This window comes from Aplysia californica, unplaced genomic scaffold (genome assembly GCF_000002075.1).
Source record: "Aplysia californica isolate F4 #8 unplaced genomic scaffold, AplCal3.0 scaffold00077, whole genome shotgun sequence".
In the NCBI taxonomy this organism is placed as follows: Eukaryota; Metazoa; Mollusca; class Gastropoda; order Aplysiida; family Aplysiidae; genus Aplysia; species Aplysia californica.
In genome coordinates, this window is record NW_004797347.1 from 1,158,694 (window position 1) to 1,172,702 (window position 14,009).

General features: G+C 40.7%; 1 protein-coding gene across 1 annotated transcript; it reads left to right on the forward strand.

Annotated features, from left to right (window-relative positions):
* Positions 1–12,171: 12,171 nt before the first annotated feature.
* On the forward strand, positions 12,172–13,828 carry LOC101853300 (neuromedin-U receptor 1). Its single transcript, XM_005094206.1, has 2 exons — positions 12,172–12,538; positions 13,095–13,828. Exons 1-2 carry the CDS (start codon positions 12,172–12,174, stop codon positions 13,826–13,828), a joined length of 1,101 nt encoding a protein of 366 aa, XP_005094263.1.
* Positions 13,829–14,009: the final 181 nt, after the last annotated feature.

A 14,009-nucleotide genomic window follows, 5' to 3' on the forward strand; every position in this document is an offset into this window, starting at 1 on the left:
CCCACCCCACAAAAACAAAATAAAGAAGATACCTGACCTTAAGCCCCGGTTACACGCAACGATAAATAGATCTAGTATCAGATTCGTCGTATGAGAGAGCTGTCCGTTTTATCGAAATGTGTTGTCTGTTTACAAGTTCCAATCTATCGTCTTGTTTTTCGTTCGATCGGAGAGATTCTTCGTCATAAAGCCGCTATGGCTCTTTGCGACGACAGCGATGTGCTTGCACTACATACTCCATGTGCTTCTTCGTAACAAGAGAAAGAAAAAGAGGCTAATTTGGACCAAAGACTGGCTTCTAAAGCGAAATATTTTCACCCTACAAACCTCCTTGCTGAGATAACAGTTTATCCAGAGGATTTTAACATTTTCTTGAGGATGGATGAAGACACATATCTTCATCTTCTGGACCTTGTGAGTCCTCTCATTGCACAACAGTCTACAGTGATGAGAGAGGCTATCGCGTGCACGAAAGACTCACAGCAACTCTACGTTATCTGGCCTCAGGGAGAACCCATCGGGACCTCAGGTTTCCTGCATGCATCTCTATTTCTTCTCTTTCTAAGATCGTACCAGAAACTTGTTCAGCGATATACAGTGCTCTAGTCACTGAGTACATGAAGGTAAGAATATTGGTAGTGTATGCAAATTTGCAAAGTTCTGTCTGTGCAGTAGGCTAGAATCTAGATATCTAGATCTACCTCATTTTGTGAAATTTTACATGTTGTTTCACATGTCAAACTTTTTCGAATGCAACTCTTTGACTAGATTTACCTTGACAACGACTCTGAATAATCTTATGGTTTTGAAAGATCAAAGAAAATATTTGGCTTTTGACTTCACGATTCAAAGGCCCGATTTGTAATTCAAAAAGAGTCAAAACGACCAAACATTTAAGATAAAACGTTGGTAGCAAATTGAGAAATAGGAATTCAGCAATCCTAATGCTTGCAAACTAGACACAAACACAAACACACACACACACACACACACACACACACACACACACACACACACACACAAACACACACACACACACACTATACAGATCTCTCTCTCTCTCTCTGTATAATATATATATATATGATCATATTGAAATTATAATTATGAAAACAGAAAGATCATGGTCAAATTGAAAAGTTTAATGAAACATTAATGCCCTTTTCAACACAGCAAACACCATGAAATAATGTCAACTTAGATGGCTGGGGTTGGGGTTGGTTGTTTTTTTGGTTCTGATAAAAGTGAAGTAGACTCTATAGATAATACTATTATGTTTATCAATTGATATAACAACAAGCTATCACAAGTCTGTGCACGTAGATCTATCACACTGAAATTATAAAAAGTTATTATCAAGTTCAACGTGAAAATTTTCAAGAAACATTTAGCACTTTATCGAGAAGCAGATATCAGATTTATGCCTTTAACTTTTTCACCTCTGCAAACATCATCAAAAAATCATAATGTCAGTTTAGATGGCTAGATTTCTGTTGTTGTGGTTGTTGTTCAGATAAAAGTGAACTAATATGTTTATAAGTTGTATAAAACAAGTCATCACAAGTCAGTTTACGTATCACATTGAAATTATGGAAACAAAAAGAACAAGTTCAAAGTGGAAATTTTAATGAAACATTTTGAAACACATTAACGAGAGGAAGATAATAGATCTAGATTCTATGCCTTTTTCAACAAAGGAAACATCATCAAATAATGTCAGCTTAGATGGCTGTTTTTTTGTGTGTGTTTTTTATTTTCGGTTAAGATAAAAGTGAACTAATACATTGTAAGTCAATAAGTTGATACAGAAACTAGTCAGTTTAGATCTAGTATTGTTGATATATAATACTGGTTGTCTCTATTAACATTGTAGGTTGCATCACATATTTGTTGAGGCGCTGGGTTGTTCGATGCAAATGTCACAAAGGATGAGTTTCTTGTTAAGTATCCTAATTGAGCTTCAAATAGCAGGTCAGAAATTAGCTGCTCGGTAGGGAGGTTTCTTAATTTGTGGGATACATTTTTGCCGAGGGCGTCGTGTTGGTCCTCACTGACATGATTAAGAAGTCTCTGACGAGCAACTTTGATGAGCTCATCATCATCGTTTTTCCTTTTAGTTTTGTGTGAAGCTTTTGGCGTAGGTTGGGTGGCAGATGGGAATTAGCTGTGGGGGCTGTGGTGTCAGGGTTTCTGCTGTTGACGGTGACAGCTCCTCCTCAGTCTCCCTATGCAGTTCTGACTCCGCCTGGGATGACAAAGGTTACTGTATGAGAAAAAAAGTCATTCTTTTAGAAATTCGGTCAAAGATAACATGCCATAGGCCTACTATGATACTAGATACATCATATTATGTTTCTGTTTCAGTTCTCAGCATCTGAAGACGAATGACTACACGAGGCAAAGCTGTTCGAGGCAAAATGGCAGTTCCCAAATTGCATTGGCGCAGTCGATGGGAAGCTTGTCGCAATCAGCCCACCCTCTGGTTCTGTCTGGGTCATACTTTTTCAATTATAATGGATTCAATAGCATGGTGCTGATGGCCATAGCGAACGCTGATTACGGGTTTATATATGTCCATTTTGGTATAAATGGGCGTGGGTCAGATGGTGGTGTCATTGAATGCACTGATTTTTAAGACAAACTGGTCAGCAGCTCTTTGAATCTACCAGCGCCCAGTGAAACCAGTGTTTTTGGCATATTGATTTCAAGACTTGGTGTCCTCCAGAAACAAATCAATTTGAAGCCAGACAATATTGATATTGTCGTGCTCACATGCTGTGTGTTACATAACTTTCTGAGGAAAAAGTCAGGAAACAGCTACGCCCCTCCTGAGTCTCTGGACTCTGAAGATACATGTACCCATGAAATGCAAAATGGTCTGCGAGCTGAAACTAAAAATATTGCTGGGATTTCAATGGGGCGGAGCAGATATGCATCTGAGGAAGCTAAACGTGTCAGAGACAAATTCAGAGATTATTTTAATACAAATGGAAAATTACCCTGGCAGGATGAGTACTTGTACAGATAGGTCCTTGTACTTTCGACTTGAGAGCTATAGTCAAATTGTAAAAGTGCATAATGAATGGTGCTTTCATTACATGTATACATGTGTAGTATAAGTATGTATAATAAAAAAAATCATTAGGAAGAGCACTATTCCTTATGCCCAAATAGATCTACTACTGGGCATTTGTATTTATGTTCAGTATCTGCACTGCTTTTAATGTTCACTTAAAGTTAAGTGTTGACACAAAATGTTAATTTCTGACATTTAATGACCTTTGATTCAACAATTAGACTGGTCATTGATGATAAAAAGACTTTGCATCCAAAGTTGTTAAATTTTGGGAATTTATGTGCTGATTCCAAAGAAGTTGTAACTTGACAGTGGAAGGGTGAAAGATATAGACTAGATCTAGAGAAGAGGGGGGGGGCTGGAAGAAACTTGCTTATAACTTGTAGGCCTACGTAAACAGTTTATGAGCAATAGCCTAGCCTAGAGTTTCAGATCCGATAAGTGGTACACAAATCAACATACCACCAAGCCTGATGACCCAATCATGATGATGGAACATGATGATGGATACTCATGACTTTGTAGATTCGAAAGGCCGGCTCTTGGCATCTCTTGGTCCCTCAGGAACATCAGGTTCTGGAAGTACCAGAGCCTGGGCTCGTAGACGTCGTCAGCCCCCGTCACTGACAGCTTTGATATCTCTTGTTTCTTCTGTTCTGTACGGAACGCTTTTCTAAGGTTGTTTATAACTCTTTTCAACCCCCCAGGCTGTGCCACTGACTGTAGGGTCTTTAGGACATGCCCAAAGGGGGGACATTTCTTGTTCAAGCGCAATAGAATTGTAAATGGGCTGATTCATGTCACGCTCATAACTTAATTGCCTGATCTGCAGCAGGGAACTGCTGCTTTTTCTTTCCTTATCCTTACTATTGTCATTTTTCTCTACTTCTTTTGTATCTTAGTCACTCTCTTGTGACCTGCTATTTCCGGGGTGCCTTGATAGTCTAAGCAGACCTTGCGCTGTTGAAGCTAGAGAGGTGAGCAGAGTAAGTCTTATTCCCTGTAAGGACTTCTCTGTTGACACCCACCCCTTGGCGCTCATAAAATTATGACCATATTATGCTGTTGCGAGCGCCGTAAAACCCTCTACTAAATTTAAAAAAAATCTTTTTAACGACGAAATCTTTCTTCGAATCGGTATTAGACGTTTTACAAAACAAAACCAACTCTTCCTATGCTCTTTCACGTAAAAGCCGGTTACCATAATCCCTTGACTTCACTTTCCATAAACATTCATGAGATATAGATTCTATACAATTTGATGAACATCAGAATTCTTTCTTTTGACCATGTCGCCATAATGAGCCTTGTTGTGTGTAGAGAAGCTGACAGCACAACACACCAGGTGGCCTTGTTGACACACTATTTCGAGTTCATCATTGACTATCACATTTTTTAAAAGTTGCTGAAATTTACGTAATACGGCATCAAATCACGTTCTCGGCGAGCCAATTCCCTTATTTTGAGATGCTGATACCGAATATGAAGTCAGTTTTTAGCTGCGATAATTATTTTTAAAATTTCGTTAGAAAAATGTAATCCCCCGCAGCGGCAAATTTTAAAGTGATTCTGACGTCACAGCGCGTCTGCCGGCAGATCGCACAAAGAATATCAGGCAGAGCTTGATTTCTCGACCGAGTCTCCAAACCATCGTCCAATCGTCCAAATTTTGTTCAATTTTGTGGTTAGATCTAGATCTACACGTATATCTAATACGGGGTGCCCACTACGGCTGGATCGGGCCGATCGCCTGACTCGATCGCTTCAAACTGAAAACAAACTCGTTTGTTTTTGACGTTTTATCGTATGATTGTAATATCGTCCAGTTTTTGTGCAATTTATCGTTACGTGTAACCGGGCCTTTAGACTTAACCCAAACCTTAATACGGGGTGCCCACCACGGCTGGATCGGGCCGATTTTCTGATAGTTCATGCATGCTTTAAAGGTCATAGAAATACTTATATTACAAGATAATTAAGAGGGTTTGAATTTAAATGAATGATGGTAAGAATGAGTTTATGTATCTTATCACTCTCCTTATCCGACATAATACAATGTATGTTGCAGGGTTTAACAATTATTTTTTTTTAGTGTCAAACTTATACATCCCAGCAGTAAGACCAAAATACTGGATAAAAAAAGTATCGGGAGTCCAACTGGGGTCTCTTGCGTGCGACATTGAAGCGTTTAACCGCTACACCAAGACGCTGGTAACTACTTTGCAGTCAGCTGAAACCTGAAATCGGTGGGATCAAATCGTTCCTTAAAGTATGGCTCTATACTCGACATTCACGCGCTGATAGCCCACTGGGCAAATTCCGCCTCTGATCGGGCCATGTTTACTGTCTTCAAAAAAGAATATTAGTTCTGGCCATATTCCGGTACTAGCATTCCTCAAAGACTCTTGATCAGTTTAACATTCAGTTCCTTGTTGTCGGTGGTTGGCGGGTGCTCTGGTGTGGTTTGCTTCATCTTTCCTATCAAACATCTATCTTCCTTATCTCCCCTTCTTCTTTTTTATGTTTGTTACTCTCTTATAACACCTCTAATCTTCTGGCGCTCATATGACCTTATTTTATGCAGTTGCGAACGCGGTAAAACCTTTACTAAAAACTATTATCCTTGTCACTAATTTGTCAATATTCAATGCTCTGACCCTTTGCTTTGGGCCTTAATAATGGTATCCAGAAAACCCCATAAGCATATTTATGAGATCACTGCCTGTGGAATCATTTTTAAGCTGATCAAGTGCAGTGTTTTCCATTTTCCTTTTCTCTTTCAGCTAATTTCTCTCGTCCAATTTTAAATTGAAGATGGTCTTTGGGTCTATGTCGAAAAGAGTTGATTTGTAAGCTTGAAATATTACTTCATAGTGTCTTTCATAAGGAAACAGTAGAGTAGAGCCTCTGGCTGGTCCTATGTTTTTGCTAATCAATTGCTTTAGTGTGTGTAAAGTAAATGCGGTCTTACTCTGTGCGGGCAACTTAATTAAGACAGCGGGTGATTGGAGGGCGCAACAGGTAGATCCCACTTCTTTACTTTCCCTCTGTTATTAAATAACGTTATGGTCGATATGCTTTACTTAACATTTGATTTTTTTTTTTTATAGTAGAGGGTTTTACGGCGCTCGCAACTGCATAAGGTGTATGAGCGTCAAGGGGTGGGTGTCAACAGATAAGTCTTTACAGGAAATCAGACTTATTCTGCTCACCTCTCTAGCTTCAACAGCACAGGTCTGCTTCGACTATCAAGGCACCCCGGAAATAGCAAGTCACAAGAGAGTGACAAACATACAAAAGAAGTAGAGGAAAATGACAATAGTAAGGATTAAGAAAGAAAAAGCAGCAGTTCCCTGTTGTAGATCAGGCACAGTTAGTTATGAGCGTGACATGAATCAGCCCATTTACAATTCTACTGTGCTTGAACGAGAAATTTCCCCCCTTTGGGAATGGCCTAAAGACACTTCAGTCAGTGGCACTGCCCCGAGGTGTTCTCAACATCTAAGTTCTAAGTTTTCGTCATATTTAATTCTGGTTGGGGACTACTTTCAATCCTGTTTGGCAACGTCTGTTGTCAGGAATTACATAACAATGTTATGATGTGACCAGTTGTTGATATGCTTCTTGTCAGCTCAAACAAAACAAGTCCTTACTTACTGTATAAAAAAAATTAAAAATTGGGACGTGACAGTACTGACAGGTGTCATGAGTGTATGGACAGTATACATCAATTATTTTTGTTCAGTGTAGCTTTCTTTCATCTGGTGCTTTATTTATATATGACTGAAAAGTGTTTGCCACTGTGTTATAATAAATTTATAATACCTTCTATTGTGGTATTCAGCAGCAGTGCTGATGAAGTGAAGAATTATTTTAATGGCTCCACATTCCAATTAAAAAAAGAAAGTAGTGTTGACATGGGCACAGTATAATACATGATCCAGCAGTCTTACCAGTGCGATGAGCTGATAGGATTAGTTGAGATAAGCTGTGCACCATTTGAGACATTTGTTCTGTTTTATTACTAGGAGTAAAGTAGAGGATATGAAGGAGCCGTTCATTGTTTGAAAATTATTTTCTTGTGATGGGGATTCCCAGGAACAGTAACAACCTGACCTTGAGCAGGGATGTGCCACAGTCTATAGGCTTATAGTACATATTCCATCCTGAAATCATAGCGGTCTTTTGACTGATATTGATTTGTAGAGATGAGCTGTGGAAAATGTTTGATTTTCTTGACTTTCCTAATGGCTAATGCTGTGGCAAAATCTGAGCCTAATGTGTGCAGGAGTCTAAGAGTGTGAATCCTCTCATTGGCAGAGTTCTCTGAGCTGTCAACCCCACCCGACCCCCTCCAACCCCCTCCCCCGAAACAGTCAGACTTGTTTTTTAATTCTGTTTGAAATATCTCTTCATTGTGTATTTTATTAGGGAACAGTACAGTACAGTTGTCCAAGAATAAGGACACCCCCCCTCACCCACACCAATCAAAACAGTAAAACTTGTTTTTAAGCCGATCCAAGCATTCAACAGATTCGAATCACTTTATCATCATTGTTGTTAATGGCCTGTTTTCTTCTTGTGCGCCGATCACCTGGTGCTAACTCAAAAATAAAGTACACGTATAAGCTGAATTGGATTGTTGTTGAAGAACTGTGATAATCCAGTGGGTAGATTTAATCATTCGTAACTTTCTTATTTTGTAAATATCGCAGCAGTTTAACGGCAACCTATTTTTAAAATTCTATTTTGAGAGTATAGATGAATATCGTACTTCCTTTCACAGGATCGCCTTTCTTTAGGTTATGTCGTGTTTGTTGGTTTTTTAAAAGAAGTTTTACACCTAATGTGCACAAAATGCCCTTTCTTCATGGACAGTCTGCTATAAGATAAAAGGAGGCACAAAGAACCCTGGTTGTTAGAGATGGGGGAAATTAAGACTGCTAATCACTACAGTAAAGAGCTCCAGAAAAATAATTACATCACATGAGTCATAGTTAAATATCGTGATTTTATGTTACGAGTGAAATTGCCATATTTGGAGAGTAGCATCAGTCTTTTGTGGGCACTGTGATTTGTGAGGTGAGTAGACTTTGAAGTTGAAGGCAGCGTGGCTGCCATATTATTCATCGATGTACAATGTATTCAGTTTATCTGATTGGTTGTCGTTTGAACCATGGTTGCTGTGAGGTAAAAGGGACCCTCGGGGTTTGAAAACAGCCCTGGTCTTTTTCATTCTGTACTTTTTGCACACATGGATGGGGACATCTTGTTGGGTCATTGTTGGCCCATACGCAGGTAGTTTTGGGTCAACTTTTCTTGTTTCTCCATCATCAGCCTGTCGTGTTTCTGTCTGCCTTTCATTGACCTTTAAGTAGCCTACTCATGTCCTTCATTTTCCTTCTCTAGGACAACATCCCCTCAACACAATCATGGACCTGTGCTCTCGTGAGCCCACAGGAGGCTCTAGTGGTCTTGAGGTTATGGCGTTCGCCTCTCAATCAGTAGTAGGTCCCGGGTTCGAATCAGGTCAGGGGAAAACAATTTCTTCTCTAAAATGTTCTACTTTCACCCCCCTTCCTGCGCTGTCGAACAAATTTCTCCACTTTCTACCCCACCCCCTCACCTCCTTTGCCACCTCCCCTGACTCTTTCTGCAGCCTTCCAGGCCTACTGCTACTCCTTGGTCCTCCTAACTCCACACCCGTGATCTTAGGGTACATGTAGTTAACAAGTAAGAACAAACACCTAGCCTTCTCGGGTAAAGGGCGAACAATCTCAGAGATCCCGTGTGCAAGTTGCGCTCGATAAAGGTCCCGTGGTGGTCCGAAATCGATAAGAGAAGGCTTCGGCCGCCACCCGAGCTAAATTTGAAATTAATTCCTACCAAACTGAAAATGTTTAATGTGTCCCGCGCGTTCATAAGACCGTATGTAGTTGCGAGCGCTGTAAAACACACGCACACACACACACACACATACACACACTCACACATACACACACTCACACACACACACACACACACATAATTTAAAAATACACCGACAGAGTGTTAAGTGTTAATTATGATTTCCTCTTCCGTTATTGCTGGGGCTGCCACAGACTTGAATTTGAAGCCTGTCCCAATTCTTTTAAAACACCCCTTTTGTTTTTGCGTGGAGGGCCGATCTTGCTTTATCGAATTGAATTCCGCATGTAATAGTACATGTAATAGTTGTGCATCAGCTTTTGTCTTTCTGATGCTTGTCAAGGCTTGAGAGAGCATGGGCCTTATTGTATTGTTTTTGCAGGTTCGTCGCACTCCGAACCATCATCCATGACCTTAGCAGTTGCGAGCGCCGTAAAACCCTATACTAATACATACATACAAAAAGAACCGTCATCCCCCTTTCTCACAGTCAGAATAAATTTGGTAACATAGATCTAGTCATTGTTGAGCTCAGTGGTGATATGTAGGCCAGTATGAGTGTATGCACGTCAGCCGGTTAGCTTAAAAGCAGTTACTGGATAGCTATACGCGCCCTAACCGCGTATACATTTACATCTTCCGACGAAATCGGAAGTTGGTGAAACACTTCTGTGCCGTCGCACGTGTCGAAGGGGTCAGTATGGTCCCTGAAACTCAAACTCGAAAATCCGTAAAGAATATAGGTTGACCAGATTGACGTGCATACAGATTGTTCCAGCCTAAACGCCCGTACAGGTTGGATAAATGCGTTTAGTCCACTCTATACAAACCGACATGCATACAGGCCCTGGTGTAGGTCTAGATCTAACTGAACAGGGTTTGATTTATGTACTCCCTATTTTATACTCGTACTTCCATTTTTTTTCCTCGGTCAATTAAACTGAGCGCTTCTTCTTCGCTCATTTCGGTAAATCTCGTTCCATTGGGAATTAGAAAAGAAATGACTGATTTAGATTTAAAGGATGTTTTTGGGTAGAGTTTGAGCCTCTCACTCACAGTAGAATCTATTCACATGCCGCTGTGTTGGAGAGACATTAGTTCTAGTATCAGAAAAAAAATAAATGAGTCCAAGTCACAAACCTGTTTAGTTGCTGTACTTCGCGATCTGTCAGAAGCCACTTTTGTCACCCAGCGCGTGGTGTGGAGGGTGCCAGTGGTAGTGGTTGATCCACAAGTCTTTTCGTTTCCTCTGTTGTTTCCGTCTGTATGTCTTGCTTCTTCTCCCTACACTGTATATAATATCTATATTTTAAAGTTTGAGTTCAAGTAAAGAGAAACGCGTCGGCATGATATTTGTCTTCACATAATGCCGAAGAGAGGCCAAAAGAAAAAAAAAAACCCTCTTAAAATTTCGGTTTAATAAAAATGTCGAGAAGAAACATCAGAGTTTATAGGGCTTAATTTAGTCATTTAAGGTAAACAGCTCCATATAATCGTTTTATTGTGTACCCCAAACGCAGAGCACTAATGCATTTATAAATTTACACATCTCTTAACTGACAATAATAAATCTAATTTTGTTTATTTATACAGAAAATTGGTAAGACACACAGCGAGCTACAGCAGTATTCAGAGAGGTCAAATTTGTCTTCCTAATCCAGTAATCGCTCGTACATTTTTCTGCAATCAATTGTGACATTCCAGAACTAACGAACTTAGGCGTGTTTAAACTATCAAAACTGGCTCGGATGTTTAAGAAGCTTAATACATTATATAATGTTTGTATTTCCAATTGCGAAGCAAATTCTGCAGAAATCGAGAAAATTATTTTGTTTGATGGAAGTGTTTATAGCATCGATACTTTCGGCAAAACGACGATAATGCTTCAAGGAGATTTTGCGTTCTTTAAACAGTGCCTATCATCTTTCCAAAATGCTTGGAGCAGTTCAATATAAAGTCAAACATGCTTTTGCCAAAGATAAAACACACGGGATATAGTTGATATAGGCCTAATTTTGGCGAACTCGACAAGAGATACAAATCTCAAGTAACTCGACCGCACTCTCTTCGTAAATTAACTTCACCAAACGCTTCAGGCAGAGAGTACAGTAAAATGATACGTCTTCAGAGCGCAGTCGTTAAATCATAAGTTGTAATAAATACTGCCTTCTTTAGCGAACTGAATCAATCAACGTGAGATTGCCTGCTGTCTTGTGAAGGGTGACTCTGTCTACAGCGTTGTACGTAATCATGTGTTGGCTCTGACTTCTGGTTCATATCTCATCTCAAGAACAGATACGATCCAAGGACAGATAGATAGGCTTACCGTTCGGTGTAGATTAAAGCTTGTCAGTCTTTTTATAGCCGCCGTCCACTTTCGCTACCTCTAACTTTAAGAGGCTGACATTTTCGTAATGCTCACTTACTCCGTGTTTCCACGATATGTTAAAAAATACAGCACCTTTGAGTGGGGAGAGAAACCCATCTTTCTTAATTAAGGTAGGACTAATTGTGAATTTGATCATAAACTGATTACAACAAACGGACCTAGAGTGTCTTGAAAGACATTGAAAATACTTTGTTGATGCCATTCGGCATACATGTAATTTACAAAAAGCAACGTCATGAAAACAAATATGAAATAAGGTGGCAAGAGAGCTGTCCTTCATAGACAGTACCAATACAGTCGTCGTCATTATCTGCCTTTTCCACCCTAGTTTAGGCTGCCAAGAAGGGCTCTCCACAGGCCGCCGAGAAGGGCTCTCCACAGGCTGCCAAGAAGGGCTCTCCACAGGCTGCCAAGAAGGGCTCTCCATAGGCCGCCAAGAAGGGCTCTCCACAGGCTGCCAAGAAGGGCTCTCCACAGGCTGCCAAGAAGGGCTCTCCACAGGCTGCCAAGAAGGGCTCTCCATAGGCCGCCAAGAAGGGCTCTCCACAGGCCGCCAAGAAGGGCTCTCCACAGGCTGCCAAGAAGGGCTCTCCATAGGCCGCCAAGAAGGGCTCTCCATAGGCTGTCAAGAAGGGCTCTCCAACTGCTTCTGTGTCCCTTATGCCTGAGATGTGTCCCCAGATCTCTTTCCCGGGTGCATCTCGGCCTCCCTCTTTTCATCTTCCAGTGGGGATTTCACACGGAGTGCTGGCTTCCTAATCGTGTATCCAACCCACAACTTCTGTGAGATTTTGGGATAATGGAAATACAAAACCACTCCTCCCTGACACCACTTGTAGATAGAAATGGGGCGATTGACTTTGAAAAATCTGATCTTCTGCCAAACCCTAACGTGACCTGTGACGTCAAACTTTTGCCAAGCCCTAACCTGACCCGTCTCGTCATACTTCTGATGGCTGTTCCCGTGTGTGTGGCTGGTTTCGGCGCCAATGCGATCAACCTGGTTGTGTTTTGGCACCAAGGTTTCCGGGAAAGTGTCAACGTCTCTCTGTTTTCATTGGCCTTCTCCGATATGCTGAATCTGATGTTTTTGGTCGTCTACGCTTTGGTCTCCGCCGATTTGGAGTTGGGCTATCTACACGTTCCACCTGAAATCTGGGTTACTTGTAAGAACAGTAGATGGAATAAATTGTTTCTCAGGAAGCAACTGTTTAACTTTCCCCGGGGTTTTAGGCACACCGCATAATTTAGCCAAATTTGATCATATTTTTTTTGCATAATTTCTTATTAATTTCCTTTATCATTCTTTGTTAAGATTAACAGAACCGCATAACTTTACATTTTTAGGCTGGGTTAGCATAATTTCAGAATATTGTTTGTGTGCATAAAACCGCGGGGACAGTTTTAATACATATTTCAGCTACTTCTATAAGAATATATTTTAAAATAGTCGATAACATTGGGAATCTCACAAGGTTATTTTCATTCAAAATCTTTTGAGTCTTAAAAAATTGAATAGCTTATAAGAAAAAAAAGCAATGCAAAAGCTTGCGCAATATATAGAATAAATCATCCTTCAAAGCGCTCATAACAAAATTGAGGAAACAACGTTATTTGTTAACACCACTGTAAGTAACAAAAAGTATTTCTGCTCTTTTTGCTCTCTTTACTTTTTAAAAACTTTTTTCTTAATACATGTGCAACAATGCTTTCTTTCTTCAGGTACATGGATCATCTACAGTCTCACTCTAAACAGCTGCTGCACGGCTGTTTTCATCTCGGTGGAGCGCTGTTTGTGTGCTACTTTGCCGTTCAAGGTAAAACAAATCATCACGCCTTGTCGGTCAGCCATTACTATGGCTGCCATCTTTCTCGTCTGCGTAGCGGCAACTATTTCCCCAGTCTTCTCTTTGTTTGGCATGTCGTGGGAGAGAAATCCTGGCACAAATAAAAGTACCATCGTAATAAATGTTCACTTCGGCAATACAAGCCCTGTGGTTTATATCGTGACCAACATCGTCTGTACAAGCCTGCAGGTGGCGTCGTTCATCTGCCTACTCGTGTCCACCGGAACTCTGATGCTCGCTCTGAGACGTAAAACAAAATGGCGTCTGAAAATGACGTATATGATACCTCGTACGGTGACAAATTCAAGAGAGACGCTGCCAAGTCTTGAGAAGCGAGCAGGGAAAATGGTGGTCATCGTGTCCGCTGTATTCATAGTTTGCTTTGCGCCAGCCCAAGCCATCCCTATTACTTATTTGTCACTTCCAGAATTTTATTACGGGCGTCGCTATGGTTACGCGTACGGCGTGTGTTGGGCGGTGTCCTACTTCCTGTACTCCGTCAACTCCAGCGTCAATCTCATCATTTACTACAACATGAGTTCTAGGTACAGGGACACTCTGGGCCGCCTCGTTAGACAAGACTTCAGCTGTTTACACAGCCGAAAATAGTCTGTCTGGAACCAATAGACAATAGCAAAGAAAAACTCTGATCAGCGCCAGTGGTTACAAAATGGAGATTTGAGACGTTTGGTCACGACAAAAGCAAACCAACCAAAAACTCCAAACACACGAGTTGTAGCTGAAAGTTCTGCATTAACAAGGTATGAATTTGCCAATTAATCAGCCTGTT